The 19,762-nt window shown below is 41.5% G+C and overlaps 1 protein-coding gene and 1 long non-coding RNA gene across 3 annotated transcripts in view; one reads left to right on the top strand and one right to left on the bottom strand.

Moving 5' to 3' along the window:
• LOC129170651 (uncharacterized) overlaps positions 1 to 6,264 on the bottom strand; it is a 54,549-nt gene extending 48,285 nt beyond the window's left edge. The window contains exons 1-3 of the long non-coding RNA XR_008566659.1: positions 6,086 to 6,264; positions 853 to 1,015; positions 483 to 637 (exon numbers count right to left, since the gene is read on the bottom strand). This is a non-coding gene — a long non-coding RNA (uncharacterized LOC129170651). The remainder of the gene's footprint in view (positions 1 to 482; positions 638 to 852; positions 1,016 to 6,085) is intronic.
• Positions 1 to 8,835, top strand: part of olfm2a (olfactomedin 2a) — a 65,979-nt gene extending 57,144 nt beyond the window's left edge. For both annotated transcript variants that reach the window (XM_054758392.1, XM_054758391.1), the window contains exons 5-6: positions 515 to 621; positions 7,308 to 8,835. In XM_054758392.1, coding sequence (XP_054614367.1) covers positions 515 to 621; positions 7,308 to 7,982 — 782 coding nt within the window. In that variant the 3' untranslated portion in view covers positions 7,983 to 8,835. The remainder of the gene's footprint in view (positions 1 to 514; positions 622 to 7,307) is intronic.
• Positions 8,836 to 19,762: the final 10,927 nt, after the last annotated feature.

Raw genomic sequence — 19,762 nt, 5'->3', positions numbered from 1 at the left:
TTTTGCTTAGCTCATAAAGGCATGCTAGGTAATAGTACAAATATAATTCAATTTAAGAATGCAAAAACTATCAAAATCATATAAAAAACCAACCTAACCTGTAACCAGTAACCCTTAATCCTAAACCTCATCTAACCACTAACTCTTAACAGTTTTGCATTATGGTTATGTCCACAATAAGCACTGTACTGTAGAGTATTGTAATACAAAAAAAACATATAAGGTTGTATTTGTGATATTTAACTGTGTATTCATTAGGTATTATGACAAAATGTGCGTTTGAATGCGTTCCGTATATGCGTGCTGTTCGCTGTCATTCTGATCCACTTGTTTTACATCACATTATGTGGTGCTTGAAATGAAGCATCCATCAATAGAGCCTGTAAAACAGATGAATGGAGCATACTAATAAAACCCAGCTAAATGTATTCCTATAAAGATGCAGTGTGTGTGTAAATTGAGACCGCTATAAATATTCATACCTTCCATCCTCTACCTCTGCTTTGACCTGCAGGTTGCGGGAAGCTCACCGGCGTCAGTAATCCCATTACGGTGCGAGCGTCTGGGTCCAGGTTCGGCTCCTGGATGACAGATACGATGATCCCCAGCTCTGACAACAGAGTGAGTGTCCTAATCCCTGGAAGTGAGCAAATACAGAGGATGAGCTAGAGCAAAAGAGCAAACACAGCTACACGCCGCCATGTTGAAGTGATCACATGGTGACTTTGGAGGCAGAAGAGTGTAAATAGTGATAAACTAATCTACAAATAGGGTAGCAACATTCAGCGCATTCCAAGGGGAAATTTTTAATAAGACTTGATAGAAATGTATGGGAATAGACTGGAAATGTACCACACTGGGCCACACGGTGGTCTAGTGGTTAGCACGTTGGCCAACACAGTAACAGCTTGGAGATCTGGAAGATCTGGGTTCGACTCCCCTGGGCATTTCTGTGTGGAGTTTGCATGTTCTCCCCGTGTGCGCGTGGGTTTTCTCCGGGTACTCCGGCTTCCTCCTACATTCCAAAAACATGCAGGTGAGGTTAATTGGCGACTCTAAATTGTCCATAGGTGTGAGTGTGAATGCTTGTTTGTCTATATGTGCCCTGCGATTGGCTGGCGACCAGTCCAGGGTGTACCCCGCCTGTCGCCCGAAGTCAGCTGGGATAGGCTCCAGCATGCCCCCGCGACCCCGCGATATAGAAAATGGATGGATGGATGTACCACACTGAAGGTGTTTGAAAACACATACAGTACTGGAACATACTCAAAACAACAATTTTCATCCATTCAATTTTGGTGGTATGATTAAATTCAAAACTATAGCAGTTATATACTATATTATAGTAATATACTATTATAGTACTATACTAGCAAAAAAAGGCAATTGTTGGATTCATTATCATTAATTCCCATTAATTTCCCATGGAAGTATTCCTTTTTTTCCACAAAAAGAATGGTTAAAAAACATATTTAGAAAGTCATAAACAGGTTTTCTATGCTTTAACTTAAAAAATATTCCGTTTATTAATATTGAATCCTACTTGGCAGAAATTCAGTTATTGTGGTCGGGTCTGGAACCATTTAACCGTGATAAACGAGGGACTGCAACATCATCTTGGGGAAAACAAACACAGATCTTGCACGTCCAGTAAGTTTTGATGGTACGATTAAAGAAAAACACAGACTACTGTGCTATTCCCAAATAAACCCTTTTTGTAGTAAACAAATACCATTTTTAAAAACTTAATTCTGGCTGATGCCCATTGATTGCCCATATTAACTTCCTATTGGAAAGACACTGGGGGTATTCTGCAAAGCGAGTTTAGTGGGTTAGTGAGCTGTGTTGAGCGGAAAGCCAGACTTGATCAGTGAAGGTAGCTCTCTTTTAAAGCAGCTTTATCACCACGGTAACTTAGGCCAAGCTCATAGCCTGGTCGGGACCAGGTTATGTCCAGGCTTTCAGCCTAAAATGGGCTATAAAAGTGCCACTGTTTCCCTGTTTAACTAATTCGGAGATGGCATCACCATTTATTTCGAACCTACCAGGTTCCCGAGGGGACGTGGAAAAAAAAAAAATTAAAAAGAGCATTCCCTGATGATATCATCCATCTATAAGTGAGGTGATTTTCAGCAGAAGGAATACGCTAGATATTCTCAAACAAGCACCAGTAATAAAATGCAATATGAAATATTAATAATTAATGTTGCAGATGTAAATGTCAGAGGAGACCTTGCGTGAGTACTCGCTCCAATGTATTTATTTTTTAATTGGATAAGTGTTAATATGTCAAAGTTGTGCAATGTTGAGCGTTGATAACTGAAAACTAGTAGGGTATAGTTTTTATCATAATCAGTGTTAACTCCCTCGTTGTATTGGCAGCAGTGTTGCTTTTAGCAGTCATAATCTTTTTGAAACTCCTCATAATGCTCCATAAGAATTACGTATCCATTTTTTGTAAAATACGCTGGGTGGTATCGCTTCACTTATCAGCGTAAGTAGAATAGTATGACGTCAAACGCCCCCTTTCATGTGAACCCGCACTAACGACGAAGCGGAAAACCGGACTTGACAAAGGAAGTTGATAACCACCGTCGCGGGACCAATTAAGTCTGATTGCGGATGTTAGGTTTTGTTGAGTTGCATCTTGAGCACAAAGCCTGGGTTTGTGGAGCCACTTTCGCTGTATGTCCCCATTGTCCAGGAATTACCCTTTTGTATGCGATCATCCCTTTATCATTTTTGTTTTGTTTTGCTCTAGTTTATTTTGTTTTGTGCTGGTGTTTATGTCTGGTGAATTATATTTCATTTGACCACAGGTGGCTGTATTGAGGAGGCCTATAAAAGTGCGGAAGTGACAGGGCAAGAGAGAGTGACGGGAGGTCTTACGGTTCTTACCACCTAAATGTATGCTTGTTCACACAAGCACACTCTTGAAACCATACTACCACATTCACCATTCATCCAAATGGCCTCCATACTCCACCATTCTGGACATAGAGTTTATTCATTCAGCCCTTCTGTCACATCATGGCCTGGATCCCCCTGCTCCTATGTAGAAGCCTCTAATAATGGTCGGACTTGGTAGTCGTTACAATACAATGCACGACATGCAAGCTTCACCACTAACAGTGTTGCAATAATCCAGATAGAAACTTGACTGGATCTTGTAATGTACACTAGAATTCAACCTGACCAGCAGCACTAGACTTCAGCATCTCATGTCTGCTCCACTTGTTCTGAGTTCAAGGCTCCTGCAATTTAACTGTACGACACCTCTCCTGCTGACCGTGCTACTGCATGATTTCATGTACTATTCCAGCCATTGATCTGTGCTGTGTTGCGTGTGGGAGTGAAGACGTTGCCTCACCTTCCTGGTGTGCACCCCCTCCCCTCTCAACGCTTACAGAAAATCGATCAATTTAGCAGCTCTATCTTCTTTCCTGAAGCGCTCTCAGCAGGGTTGGCCGGCTGACACGGCCCCACTTGCGCCTCTCCAAGCTCATCCTCCCGATGCCTCCGCAGAGACAGAGTTCATCTTTTAATTGATTTAATTAAACAGCACTTCACGTGGGTATTTATTTTGTGCTTAACACATCAAGGAGGGCTTTGCTAAGAGAGCTCCCCGCCATCCTTCCCAGGTGCGACAATAGGCACTTTGCTTGCGATAACAGATCCAGTGGGAGCATCTGAGGCTGTGGGAGGAGCTGAGGGGTGGCAAGGTGCGCCAGTTGAATTGTGAGAAAGATGATGGAGCATTAAACATCCTGTGCCTGCTACACGAGTCCCAAGGGCTCCGCCGGGGGGGAAAAGGAGCTGAGCGGGCTTTCTTTTTTTTATTTTTTATTTTAAATACTCATTTCAGTATGTTATGTTCAGGAATTTAGTAGGAAATTGTACAAAAAATGGGTACAAATTGGGCAACAGTAACTATAAAACGCTTCTAGGTAACAACCGTCTGTCAGGCATCTTCAAAGAGGGCGTGTTTTTTACTTTATTTTAGTTTTATTTTGTTTCCCTATACAGTGGAACCTTTGTTAGCATCATTCATTTGTTCCACAGGGTCCGACTCAAACCAAATCAATTTTTCCCATAAGAAATCATGTAAATCCAATTCTTCCGTTCCAGGAAGCCAGAAATGCATTTTTATAGTTTTATAGTTATAGTTTTACATGCAGAAAACAATTCAAATGCATCGGCATACATATAAATGATGAATGAAAGGGATAAATGAACACTGACACTAAGATTACATTACAAAGACGCAATGTGGCAGCAAAATCAACACCTTTGTTTTTTACCATGAGCTATTTCTTGAATTCAATTGTGTTTCTCACCTCAAGTCTCTGCTTTTGTTATTGATCACGGCTGCAAAATAACCCAAAATGGAGCCAAAGAAAGTTGCAAGTGCCAGCGTTTTGCTAAAGAAGGCAAGAAACACTATTGAATTCAAGACATAACTTACGGTAAAACACGGAGGTGGTGTGCATGTGGATCTTGCTGCCATTGTGTCTTTGTCACCATCATGTCTTCAACGAAGGTAAAAGTAACCTTAAATGCTCACTTATAGCATGCAAAACTACAATTGTAAAACTATAAAATCGTGTTTTGTGTGAACATTTTTGAGACTTGTGGTGTAACTCTGTTAGTTAGCAAAGAATTACAAAGTCAACCGCTAATGACACCATAGACAGGTGATGGAGATGACTTCCGGTTCCTGTTTCCATGTATTAGCAAGCTGCTAAGGACGTTTTGTCATAAAAAATACATAAAGAACACAGTTGGACTCACGCAGTGTATTAATAACACAAGACACGCACCATATTGTGCGCTAACCGGAAAATGTACCCAAACAGAGGCAAAATTATGTCATACATTTTCGACATTAACCAAAAAAACATGATAACCGGGGCATATGCTAATAACGGTTCCACTGTACATTGTTCTCTTTTGACTTATGATGTATGAAAATTGGGAATGTTAGAATTAGTTAATCAAGTTTTTGGATGCTGACACTTTATAATATCGATACAACCAAATTAGGTCATTTCCACATTAAAACATAATTTTCTATGCGTTTTAGCCTCTCATCCACATGCAAATGTAGATTTTTGTCCTGAAAAGATTTTTGTGGGCGGGTAAAACCGAGCTTTTGGGTTTGTGTCATAACAAATATGAGACATTATCTCGTGTTTTTAAACCTATTTAACAACAGAACATGAAGTTATTGACTTACAAATGTTGGTTTCATTTTGTGCAGCAGGAAACACGTACAGACACAAAAAAAAACACATTCATTTTTCCTCAGTATAAGTGTGTGCTGATGTTAATGGTAATGTACACGTCATTGTACATGTAATATATCACAACATTGATGAACAGAGGCGTTGTAATGTGTTACAGACAGTAAATGTGTTTTTATGTTTTTTTAAACTCCACTTGTTTGGATGAATATTTTTTTTAACACCGGAGAGAGTGAAATGTGCATTTGTTTTAAAATATCCGTGTTCTTATGGACATGGCCTTAGACTGTAAGTCGATCTTGGCAGGTGGCACTCAATCAAAGAATGTGACCTTTTTGCACTCGCAGCTATCTATTTTTCTTCATTTCAGATGGCTTGCTGGACTTCACCGGGACTAATAATAATCAATCCCTTCCCTCTGCCAGCTCACACAAAGCCACATCAACATCTCTCATCAGACACTTCTATATCACGTGTCCACAGCAATCTCGGGCACGCTCGCTAATTACCTTGGCCATTTGGAACGCTTTTATGCGCAAACAGCTCATTTAACCATCCGCTGATGAAGTGATTTATTAGCAGGAGTTGCAGGAGGCGAAGGGGGTGAATGGGGGAGGTGAATGGATCCATCAGTGACGAGCGTTGCAAAGGATAGGTTCTGGTACATTTCTGGTAAAAATCAAAAATGGTCTATCCATGGGGTATTAATGTCTAAAAATGTGTCTGCAAAATCCTGTAGATTCACGTGTTTCCATTCACGTTCCAAAGGCTGACAGGCTTTACATATATTGTAACATGGGATAGCTACACAGAAAGACACACTATAAACCGTGCAATCCTACCTACGCTCGGTGTTCCCAGCGTCACCCGTTAGCTCCGGTGAGACGTGAGACGCAGTCCACGCAGAAACTGTAATAATTCTACACTTGGCCTAACTTAAGATTTGTCAGATCAAAACACAATCGCTTCATAAGACTTCAAAACGTGATATTAGCATCCACTTAACTACTTCCTGACTCTGCACTCTACGCATCATGGGAAGTGTAGTTCTTTTAGCCATAAATTAGCCGCATCATTGTTTAAGCCACACAGTTCAAAGTGTGTGTTTATAGTCCGGAATTTATGGTAATTTTTCAGAACTGAGGATAATTAGTGATAATTCATCTAAAAATGTTGTTTTCTAAAGATGTTGGTTTATTTGTGAATAGTACAAGACAAATGTAAAGTATTTATGTATTTATACCATCAAAACTTACTGGACGTGAAAGAACTTTGGTTATATTGTCTTCAACAGCGGTTCTCAACTGCTGGATTGGTGGATTGGGACCCAAAAGTGGGTCACGGATCCAAGTGGGTTGCAGACAGCTACTCAAAAATGACATGAAGATATGTACTTTGATGTCAAATTGAGCAATGTTTCAGTCATCTTCCTTAAAAAAAAAATGGCTTAAATAAAAACGTAAAAAATAATAACAATTTCTAATGACTTAAAAGCATGAAAAATAAGAAAATAAATAAAAATGACTTAAAGTGTAAAAAATAAATAAAATAAATACCAATAAAAAAAGAGTAAAATAAAAGCGTAAAAAAATAATAAAAGTAAATAAAAATTAATCAATAAAAGTGTAAGAAAATCCTAAAAATAAAAATGACTTTAATAAAAGCGGGTCGTAACTTAATAACCATTGGAAAATGTGGGTCTCAGGTTGAGACCATTTGAGAACCCCTGGTCTAAGATATTCCTGTCAATTCCCATTAATTGTCATGTACAATTGTACAGGGCTATCCAAACTTTTTGGACCCCCCGCTGTAGTATGTTAGCATTTCTTCCAAAGCATTTTGAGCACAACTCATAGGGGGCGCCACAAATGTAATTTACTGTAATGTTGAAAAAAAATAACCCCTCTTTCCTCACCTGAGCTAAAACTTCCTGAGAACTTGTGGGACCTTTGAACAATGCCAAGAAAGAGCCAGTCATTCTGACTTTATGGAAGTATATCAGACTTCCATCAATATACTGCACCGGCTTCATGTAAGTAACCTAAACTCCCTTTCTGATGACAGGTGTGGTCCATGGATGGTTACTTCAAGGGGCGTAGAGTCTTGGAGTACCGCACTATGAGTGACTTCATGAAGGGCCAGAACTTTGTCCAGCACCTTCTCCCGCACCCCTGGGCAGGGACGGGCCATGTGGTCTACAACGGCTCGCTGTACTACAACAAGTACCAGAGCAACATCATCATCAAGTACCACTTCCGCTCTCGGAGCGTGCTGGTGCAGCGCAGCCTGAGCGGCGCCGGCTACAACAACACCTTCCCCTACTCCTGGGGCGGCTCCTCCGACATTGACCTGATGGCTGACGAGAACGGGCTGTGGGCGGTTTACACCACCATCCCCAATGCGGGGAACATCGTCATCAGCCGCCTGGAGCCGCAGACTCTGGAGGTGCTGCAGACGTGGGACACTGGCTTCCCCAAGCGCAGCGCCGGCGAGTCCTTCATGATCTGCAGCACGCTATATGTCACCAACTCCCACCTGGCCGGTGCCAAGATCTACTTTGCCTACTACACCAACACGTCCAGCTACGAGTACACAGACATCCCCTTTCATAATCAGTACTCACATATCTCCATGATGGACTACAACCCCAGGGAGAGGGTCCTCTACACCTGGAACAATGGACATCAGGTGCTCTATAACGTCACACTGTTCCAGGTTATTAAGACTTCTGGGGATTGAGAGCCCATCTTAGACTGACTACAACAGATGCTGTATACAATGTTGGGGGGAGGGGCTAGAGGGTATAAGTTGAGGTGAGGGGTATTTACGTGTCAGTGGGCTTGTATTTTTTATGACATCTTCATAGAGTGCTATTATTCACAAAACACAGCAAGGTCGGTAACAGTACAGAAAAGATTGAGCATTTCTGTTTTCTTTTTGTGATGAGTAAGCATGGTTCATTTTAGTTGTGATGAGAAATAAATATCAGTCTTTAACATTTATCACCTTGTGGTTCTTTGTACTGCCGCTCATGCAAAAGCAATAGGCTTCTTCCACTGATGTCGAAAAGGAGCATATCCATTGTTTGTAACCAATAATAATCTTCGTAATTATTTTTATCCAAGAGGAGACTGAGGGCAAAGGGAAAATGGACAAAGCGGAGACTGCGCAGCGAAAGGCTCTGTCCCATACTGCCGTTTAATGATTCTATCTAAATATTTACGTCAGACAGTGTCATATGGTGGCAACTTCAGATTTTTGGGCCATGGATGGTAGATAGAACAGCCTGAGCAACGTCCAAATACATCTCAGAAATGACTGCTGTATAAGTGTAAATTATGTCTTCATCATACTTGTCAACAATTGCATTTCAAAATACGTGAGAAAAAGAAAAAAACGAAGTTTTTAAGAGCCAATAAGAAGCTATAAAGGAACTCACAACAAGCTTGTCAACCCATCACAAATCGCACAAGGTCATCTTAGATTGAAGGCTAAAATCATCACACAGCAACTTAACACTCAAAATGTAGCTACAAAATACAGTATATTTCTTACAAAGTAATTTCTTTATTCCCATAATATTTTCTCATAACATTATAAGTAATGTTCCAAAAATTACAACTTTATTTTGTTTTGTTTGTTTCTCATGATATTACGACCTTTTTTTTTCTTTAATAGCTCAACTCTATGCTATTAAAATGACATTATCTTTCCTCCATAACTTCCTCCATTGTGAGTTTATTCTTGTTAAATTGCTCCTTTTTTCTCATTAGAATTCAACTTTTTTCGCTTAATATTATGACTTTACTCTCGTAAAATTACAGCATTTTTAAAACATTTTTGCTGTTGTTTTTTTCAGGTTATAGACTTGTTTTTGTTTTTTTTTTCTTGTTAAGTTATATTTTTAGAATTTGTTGCATGGCAATAAAAAAACATCGACTGGCCGCAAGTGGCCCCCAGACTACACTCTGGACACCCCTGGTGTGTAAGCTAACTCTACTACTCCAGAGCCTCTGCACATAAAAGGGTGAAAATATGCCTAAACATGAACACCTACTGTGTTGCCTGTGCTATTATTTTTCTGAAAAATACACCCAATGGTGGTGCTGTTATTGATCCCCAAATTTGGACCCTAGAAGTCGAATTGACCTGAAATTTCTCACACAGCTCAACAACGCGCTCTGCAAAACACCCGCTGTAACTTTAGGGTGTTTAGTTGAATCAGCAAAAAATTTGGTACACAACTTCAAGGTACTGACAAGCACATGTCTGTATAAGTTGATCAAGATTGATTATAAACATGGTCACCATCAAGCAAAATGTCTTCATGGGGCACAGGCACTGATCAATCAATCAATCAGTCATTAATCAAAAGCCAATTAAAAGGCAAAAAAAAGTACCGGTAGTTTCCAGTTTTGGCACATTTCTGTGAGCTAAAATGCAGTTTGCTTGAGGAAAAGAGCCCAAAACATGGATACAGCTCACAGTGCTCTGCGCAGTTTTATGCAAAAAGGTGAGCATCTAACCGCTAACATTTTTTGTCAAGGTGAAGTGAAATATGAATGAAGTATTTGTTATAGAAGAAAAAAAAAACAAGTGGAAAATATATTCTCAGAGGATAAAAATCTCTTTTCCTCCATTATGGCTCTCCCTTGTTATTTGCTTGTAAGGTCCAGTCAGGGAAATACAACAAACAATATGCACAAATTAATTGCATGTCGTCTATTCTTTATTGAACAGCCTGTATTTCACAGTGATGTCATTTATATTCTCCTCAATTATTTATATAAGGTGTGTGAAGGTGCAGCCCATCTCTTCAGAGGATTGCAGCAAGAGAAGAGGTGAAATCAAAGCATTCCATTTTTTTCCTATTCCCGTGTAACCATGGTGATCCCATTCATAGTAGATGGCCTTTTCTATCAATAAAGCGCGTCCGTGTGATAAGTCCATAGAGTAGGGGGCTGACATTTAAAGCACCACATTGGAATGAGAAAGCTCAAACAATACATGGCACCAGATGTAAAGTCAAAACAGCGATGGAAATGATTGTGCTCTGCTACTTACATTTGGTGTTGGTTGTAATGTTCGGGAAACAACACAGAGAAAGGACAGGGAACAAAATCAATCAAGACACACACTGCGAAAATTACTCCAAAGACTAATCTGCCACAACTCTGTATTAAGTATAAATCACCACAATTCTTGTTTCTATGTGTAAAACGTCTTTTGACAGCTTCCCACCCTGCCCCATTCTTTTGTTGCTGGCTCCCAGCAGCGTGCACATTACTTCCAGCACTCACAAAGCAGGGCATTAGCTGTGTTGTTGTGATTGTACAATAAAGATCAGCAGCGTGACAAAACAGCATCAAGGACGCCACTTTCCACTTACCATTTGGGGCGAGTGGTACAAAGCACAGGCAGGGGGTTTATAGTTAGAGTACAACTTGCAGGAATAGCACTTTAGTTGTGCAGCTTTCTTTTGGGTTCATTTCAATAGGAGCGCATTGCAAAAGGCTTGTAAACATAGCAGAGTGGTCCTGCCATTTAGTGGATTTGACTAACATCAGTATATTGCTTGTGTGTTAATTTATGACGATATTACATTTACGATTGCATGTAATGTGCGCCTTATGTTGGCCACAATGAAAGGCCACTGCACTGCAAACCTTCTGGAACACATTAATGACACGAAGCAAGGTTCAACTGTACAGTTAAACTGCACATTTTTGAGTGGCCTTTTATTGTGTCCAACCTAAGGCACACCTGTGCAATAATAATGCCGTCTTATCAGCATCTTGGTATGCCACACCTGTGAGGTGGATGAATTATGAATGCTCACGAACACAGATTTAGACAGATTTGTGAGAGCTTGGCCTTTTGTGTACATGGAAAAAGTTTTAGATCTTTGAGCTCAGCAAAACGAGAGCAAAAACAAAAGTGTTTATATTTTTGTTGAGTGTATATTAGCTATTTGGTGACATAAACATTACAAAGTATGGCAGTAGCTTATAGAGTATACAAAATATACAAAATAAGGATAACAGTGAAGGGAGAAGCATAGACCACCGGAACAGTTTAGTTGACCAGCCCTGCCTTAGAGATTCAACGTTACTAAAAAGTCCACCAACCATTTTATTTGAGCTGACCTCCCTCCCTTTGACAACATTAATCAGACTCATCACACGCTTCAAAACAACCCTTAGCATCTCTTGCACAGCCCCCGCCTGGTACACCATCTAACACACTGACAGAGTTCCATTGATTTAAACAGACAAATCAATCAGCCACAGCTCCCTTGGTGTCCCTCAGGGTTCACTTCTTGCTACCCTCTATTTATCCTTCCAGTCTGAAAGATTCTACACATTCATAACATCCATTTCATAACTAGAAGTTGCATTAATGTCACAGTAATAAAGCTGAAAGTAGTGCAATAAATCCTACATCAACATAGACAGAGCTACCATTACTGCTTTCGCCCCAGTCCTTAATCTTGGGGCGATCTACAACTACAACTTCGACTTCATTGTCAACTCCATCCACCCAAACTGCCTTCTGGTGCTTTATCTGTCCACATTTTATAGCTGAGTTTTAAGCTGGAGTAGGAGAGTGCAGATGGAGTAATGGGTCAGCGAACGAGGAGGTAATTTTACACCAATTAACTCCACTGAGAAGCCCACTCGTTAATTTGTCTCTTTAATTGTGTTTTGAGCTTTGGTCGATTCAGGCAGCCAGTATCTCATTGGTTACTGTCTTGTGAAGGGCACTAAAAGTGGGAGTTCTGTGTCACGGCATTAAACATCAAGTGCTCAAACGTCTCTCGGATCTCTGTAATTAAAAGGAAAAGTGATGGCGGCCTCTAGTTTGTCAGTGGGGTGGAGGTGGCTGGGGAGTCCCATGGGTGCCGTAAGGGAAAAAGTCTTTTCTTTCAAAAAGCACTGAAAACAATCTGCAAATGAGACCTTGATTGACAAAGTGACAGGAGTAAAAGCGGTAAGCAGCAGCTGCTCTGCAAAATGACACTGATCACATGCGACTTGCAAGCGAATGAGCTCTATCCAGACTGTGACAGCCACCATCCTATCACCCCCGCTTGGAGCATATACTATGTATTTCAATCAAACCTTTGGACAGGAAGTGAGTTGCGTAATATGCGCCGCATTACTGCTCCCCTTCAAATGATATTACCAGTCAGATGCAATGATGACCATCGAAGATCATGGATTGGTGCACCTTTGAGGCTCAGCTCTCCTTGCTTGTAGCCTTTATGACAAAAAGTGTACTTGGAGACTGACTGGAGAGTGTCATTAAGCCTGTGTTCACACTTGTCATTCTTGGTTCAGATAACTGGTGCATTTGCTTTTCTAGTATGGTTCATTTGATCAAGTGCGAACAGAGCCGCCCGTCCCTACACGCATAAAGCGAACTGTGCGTAGGGCCCCACGGCCCACGGGGGCCCCAGTTTGTGCAAAAAAGTGCATCGCTGCAGTGAGGCATACAGCAGCAAGTCAGCCGTAAGCGGGAGAGGGAGAGGGGAAAAAAAGAGACAAATAATCTGACACCACAGTGGTTGCCACAATGATTGACAGCACGCAGCAGAATAAAAGAATAAAATGGCAGAATTCACCCACTCATCTGTCAATCCCTGGTGGTGTAATGGTACAGCTGCTGCCTTTTCAGGCAGCGGGCGTGGGTGTATTTGATTTGTATTTACTCCAAAACATGCATCTAACTACAGTAAATTCACATTCAGGTCAAATAGCATAAAAACAGCTTTTAGTGGGTCAGTAACGTCCCAGAGATGTGGTGATCACAGCTGCCCAGAGGGAGGCCAATGTGATCACAACCATCCGAACCCTGGTGTTCACGAAAGACCTATCTCTCAAGCGGTTCGGTTCACTTGAGCTCAAATGTGAATGTTATACGGACCAATGACGCAAACTTGTGTTATAATGATAGCAAAAAGCATGCAGAAATTACAAACATGTAAGAGAAAATGTGTCTCTCTGTTCTATGGTCTTTAAAAGTATATTTTAGAAGCTTTTTGTGAAATATAAGATGGGAAATATAGCAGAATATCCAACATATTGAGAATATTTCAGTTACTTCAAGTAAAGTACTGTATCTTGAAAGCTGTCCCATCTAGTCCTCACTTGATGCTTTATGTTTTACTGCGTAGCCTCCTGTGACAAAAACACCAGTGAGAACGTTCCCCAGTGCACACCAAATGTTTCTTTTTTTTGTTCTGGATGCAGCCTAAATCATTGAAGACGCCAGACAAACAACTGCGCCAATATTTCAATGGTGGCTGTTGTCATTAATAACTGGCAGGAGGCGCAATCACTTTCATTAAATGACTCGCCTGTGCACTCACTCATGTCCTCGTGCGTGAGCAATTATGCTGAGCCCATGCCTACCTCTTCAGAGCACTCACACTAGTCAAACGAATAGATTGACTAATGTGAGTGCACCCTCAATGAGGATTTTTTCCTGGTTAATTATTTATAAATAAATAAATGATGTTATTTTTAAACATGCATCATCCCGAGAGACTTTCCACATGCGTGTGCTGCCCCTTTTTTTGCCTATGGGCAGCACGCCCAAAGTCAACTCAAAAGTAATTAAAACTGGGCCCAAACCGTTCATAAACAATGCATTCTGCGCACACTATACTGCATTAATATGCAAATGGCAGCAAGGGCTGTGATCACAGCGCTTTGCTTGATCCCCCGTTATTAAATCAAATTCCCCCCCAAAAAACAAGTGACAGGAGCTGCTGAGGTAGTGGAAGCCTTCTCGTTCTGTCGCATATTAATGAGCCTGACTCAATTATACATGCAGCACAGACGGGAGATGAAGGGGATGGCGGAGGCGAGCGTACCAGTCCTGACTGTATATAGGCTGCACTCATAGCTCCCTTGTGAGCCCCCCCCCACCCCACCATCTCTTGTCACAAAGCCCATCTCGTATGGCTGCCAGTGCATAGACTGCTATACTGTATGTGCAGTGACAACAACTACAACAACAACAGGTGATGTTGCATGGCAGACAAACTGATGCCCGCCCTGAGAAGCAGCTGTAATTTAAGGGGGGGTCTGACAATATGCTGACAACTGAAGCTGGCATTTGGAAACAGATCTGCTCCCTCTGAGCCCCTTAAATACTTGACTATTTCATGTAACTACATCTGGAGACGCATAAAAGTTGGCATAGACAGCAAAATATGCAAATGAGACAGTTATATGTGGATGAAGGGTGCAGGTAAAGGGCAAGGAAGATTTAACTTCCTCCGTGCGACATGTTCTCAAAAACCTGCGACGCACCACCTCCGCATTACCCCTTCATGAGTCCTCTGTAATTTATTTTCACACATTTTTACTGTGATCGTTCATTAAAATAGTGCCTGTACAGTCAACTTAATAAACCCTACGAACACCATTACTGGGGGCAACATAGTTGCATCTGTGTTGCCTTGGTAATTGCTGTGCGATTCTTGGATCAATAAACAAATGGTATACATCCACATAACCAGAAGAACGTCAGCTAAAAAAAGTAAACTCAAACCACAATCACTTAAATGGGCAAACGTCGAGAACACGTGAAGAGTGCAACGCTTAGCAAAAGGTGCAGGGTACTATATATTATACTTCCAAATGCATTCATACTTATTAGCTATTTTCACATCTATAGTAACCACCAAAGTCTCCCCTTTAATTTCATACATAGATCATGCATGTACATCTTGCAGATGCAGATGCAAAACCTTATTTATTTTGGATACGTCATTTTCGAGAAAAATGACCCAAGCGTTCACAGGTTAAGTATGTGAAGGTTCTACGATGGTGACAGCTTGACCATATTACAGATTATTTAGGTTTCCTATGATGGTGGAACCTCGGTTTTCGTCGTTCCAAAAGGTTAGACAAAAACCCGGACATACCAAAACCGAACAAATGTTTCCCATAAGAAATTATGTAAACCCAATTAATCAGCTCCAGACAACTAAAAATATTAACACAAAACACATTTTATAGCGAATATTTGTAATTTTACATGCATAAAAAAGCAACATTTCAATGACGAATTAAATGGATAAATGAACATTTAACATTTTAAGACTGTTTGACTCAAGTCTGTTACAAACTTAACTTTAAAAGGTGGATGGTTAGAGATATATACTGCACACCTGAACTTTACTTTAAACCTCAGCAGCAGGTACAATCACCGTTACACACACTGTTACTATGACTTATTTCTTGAAATCAATAGTGTTTCTCACATTCTTTATCAAAGTTTTGGCAATTGCAACTTTCTTTGGCGTCCTGGTGGGTTATTTGCACTCAGAAATACGCAGTGCGCTTGAACGCCTCATCAGGCTCACAGTGCTTGAAAGGAGGAAAGGAAAGGAGGAAATGAGACAGAAAGAGAGTTCATCGTTCTGCATGCGTTCTATGAACAAATAAACCACCCACAAACAAATAATAAAGATGATTAAAGTATTCCTTGGCTGGAATCTGCCCATAGTGTCCCAACTCTAAAAGAACCACTATCCATTCTTCACAGAGATGTGTGGATGCTTTGTTTGGACACTGTCTGGCTGTATTCAAGATTCAAGATTCAAGAGAGTTTTATTGTCATGTGCATGGTAAAACAGCAGTTATACCATGCAATGAAAATCTTATTCTGTTCATTCTCCCAAGAAAAGAAAGAAAAACACAAGAAAGAATAAGAACATAAGAAACATAAACACATATACATAAATACCAAGAAATTAAGCAACAACAACAGAAGAGACATTAATACAAGTAAATAATACAAATAAATAAATAAATAAATAAAGTGCTATGAGTGTGTGCGTGTGTTGCGTGTGGCGTGTCTGAGTGCTTCATTGAGAAGCCTGATGGCCTGTGGGTAAAAGCTGTTTGCCAGCCTTGTGGTCCTGGACTTCAAACTCCTGTAGCGTCTGCCTGACGGTAGGAGTGTGAATAGTGAGTGTTGTGGATGTGTGCTGTCCTTGATGAGGTTGTGTGTTCTGCGTAGGACTCTAGATGTATAAATGTCTTGCAGTGAGGGGAGGGCTGCCCCAACAATGTTCTGTGAGGTCTTGATCACCCGCTGGAGTGCCTTCCTATCACGTGTTGTACAGTTACCGTACCAAACAGTGATGGAGGCGGTAAGGACACTTTCGATAGTGCATCTGTAGAAGCAACTCAGGATTGTGGTGGACATGCCGAATTTCCTCAGTCTTCTCAGGAAGTACAGTCTCCTTTGGGACTTCTTCAGAATTTGTTGGGTGTTGTGAGACCAGGTGAGGTCCTCGCTGATGTGTGTGCCAAGGAACTTGAAGGTTTTCACCCTCTCCACCTCAGTCTCACCAATAAACAGGGGTCTATGTGGCTCCTTTTCCCTTGTTCTTGGGTCGATGATCATCTCTTTAGTCTTATCTGTATTGAGAAGTATGATAACGAGACTCATTTTTGCCAATAATTGTAATCGAAAACCAGGGCATACGAAAACCTGAAAAATGCGAAAATGGTGGGAAAAATCTAAGGTCACCAGAATCCCTGTCTGACTTTAGAGGTATATTGTAAATTGATATTTTAGATTTTCAAATTTGACAAATGTGCATCATTTGCATCATTGGTAGTTAGTGTAGTACCCTTTTACGCAGCTGGCACACCCTGCAGCAAAAGATCTCAAGTTCTGACCCCATGCCCGAATAAATGGTAGCGTTGCGTCAGGAAGGGCATCTGGTGTGAAAACCAAGCCATAAAATTGGTGTAAGCTATAAACACGACTCGCTGTGTTGACCCCAAAAAACAAAAAGATTTGGGAGTCATACATTTGAAATGTCAACGCGCGCTGGCTCTGTAGCGGGTCCCGAGTGGGCTCAGCTGATAAGAGCGAGGTCAGGGAGGTCGGCAAGCTCACTGTATTGAGACATCACCGCCGGTCAATTCAATTTCCTTAAGGACACACCAGTTCAAGACGCAATCAGAACATTTCATATCACAGTCAGACCCCTTCTGCCCTTTCCCGCTCCTCAAATCTCATCTGAGGAAGCGAGAAAGGACGTCTCAGGCGATCCTGCACCACATTGTTGTAGGAAGAAGAGATTATGAGGAGGTACATCAGAAGACCCTTTCATAAACAGGCAAAGGCAGTCGTGATGCAGCTTCCCTTAGAGGAGACGCAGCAGCCGCTGACACTTTAGTTATGAGCGTCAGAGTGTTTTCTCAGGAGGCATAAGCCTCACTGTAGATCAAAATGACACCGATTTTATATCACGATTGTGTGCCTAACGTTGTGTCCAGTGAAGGAACAAGCAAATGAGGTCTATTTTAGCATCAAGCACGTCCATCGGTGCAATCAGCCATGGACAACGACGCTACTAAATGCTCTTGAGCCATTTAACATTGCTCGGGCTAATTATGTGGTCGGCCAATCAATAGTCGGTGGTTCTCTTCTGTCAGACCGGCGCCGCTCCAAGTGGTCCTGCATGAGCAGACGTCTCCAAGAGGCGGCGAGGCATTAAGCAGCCACAACGAGTGGCTGAGATGAAGAAGGGCATCTGATGAAATGATTGGAGTTTCAAAGCAAACAACAAAGCGATCACGCTGTTCGTCTTAAAATTAGATTCCTTCCTGAAACTCATGTGTGCATTTTTTTCGTGCCTGCATTCAATTTCTCTTTATTGAAACATGAGGTGTGAAGGTTAAGCATTAACTATACGACGATCACGCTCGGATGCATGCGAGTTGCCAAAAGCCTGGAATTATGCGGCGGAGTGGCGTGGAATCTCCAGGGATTTAGTTCCAACTTTAAAACAGGAACAGTGCAGTCATGTGGAAGCAAACATGCTGTTGTGAGATTCCTTCTCATCCCCCTCGAAAGACATATCACAGGACGCAATTATACATGTCTGTGTATATTAACAACTCCAAATGAACTGAAAATGTATAATCAAGCTAAAAGATCCCGCGTCTGAAAATGTACTTGCCTAACGCTAGTCTCTTTAATAGTAGCACCACATTGAAATTACACTTTAACCGCATTATTATGAGCCAAGAGGGGTTGCAGACACCATGTAATTTAAGTTGAATTGTCATGTTTTCAGTGTATTTTCTAGGATTTCCAAGCAATACTTAAATGCAGCAAATTGTACTTCCGCAGTTAGAGTTACATTAGTGAATGATAAGAATATCCAATACTGTTTTTCTTTGTCTTTCTGTTTATTTAGACCACAAATAACAAAGACGTTGTTGTGATTTCGTGTCTGTGAATGCATCCCGTGGTCGTCTAGTGACAATGAGGAAGTGTCGTTCCCAGGACGAGCAGACTAGACACATGTTTGTGAGTTGGATATATGTGTATATATATATGGTGTTGGGATTGCACTGCTGTTGATGAGTTTAGGTCAGAATACAGTAGAGTTATTAAAGAGCGGCAGACTCTGTGTAACTCAGTGGGGAGGTATTGTGGCTCCGTCTGCCGTCATACCAGAGAGATGTGGCTTGACATGATGCACATGCTTAGTGACGCCAAAAATTTTAACGTAATTAATTACATAAATTAGTTACCGCCGTTAACGCGCTATTTTTGACAGCCCTAATATATATGTATACACACACACACACACACACACACACACACAGACGTATATAGACAGTATATTAGATTTTTTTCCATTCCATTTTCCTCCACTTATCCGGGTCCGGGTCGCGGGGGCAGCAGTCTTAGTAGGGAAGCCCAGACTTCCCGGTCCCCGACCACCTCCTCCAGCTCCACCGGGAGGACACCAAGGCGTTCCCAGGCCAGCTGTGAGACATAATACCTCCAGCGTGTCCTAGGTCTTCCCAGGGGCCTTCTCCCGGCTGGGCATGCCCGAAACACCTCACCAGGGAGGCGCCCAGGAGACATCCGGACTAGATGCCCGAGCCACCTCAGCTGGCTCCTCTCGATGTGAAGGAGCAGCGGCTCTACTCTGAGCTCCTCCCGGATAACCGAGCTCCTCACCCTGTCTCTTAGGGTGAGTCCCGCTACCCTACGAAGAAAACTCATTTCAGCCGCTTGTATCCGCGATCTCATTCTTTCGGTCATATTAGATTTTTGTATTTAATAATTACTGCTATGTGGTTGAGCTATGTCTAATATTTTACCTTATTGATGAACCTCTGCAAAATAAAAGCACCAAAACGACACCTCTCTAAACTCCATTATCTTCGCAAAGGCAGAAATATTTTTGCATTGTATGTCATTACATAGTGATGACAATCATGTGACTTCTTTGCTCTCTACCATGGTAAGAGGACAGACCTCCCATCCCGCTGACTGACAGGAAGAGAGCGACAACGAGGGTGAAAAGCAGACATAAACCATCCATCACGAGATGTGCAGACAGACAGAAAGGAAAGGAAGCGGGAGTCATGCAGGAGGAGCTGTCAATTTTGGACATCTGGGCTAAGAGAAAAGTGCCGGTAAAAGAATCCTCATGCACAGCGGGCATCCTGCTTTTTACAAGC

This window comes from Dunckerocampus dactyliophorus, chromosome 18, assembly GCF_027744805.1.
Source record: "Dunckerocampus dactyliophorus isolate RoL2022-P2 chromosome 18, RoL_Ddac_1.1, whole genome shotgun sequence".
Taxonomy (NCBI): Eukaryota; Metazoa; Chordata; class Actinopteri; order Syngnathiformes; family Syngnathidae; genus Dunckerocampus; species Dunckerocampus dactyliophorus.
The sequence above is the reverse complement of the archived record's forward strand: the minus strand, read 5'-3'. Positions and strand labels throughout refer to the sequence as shown.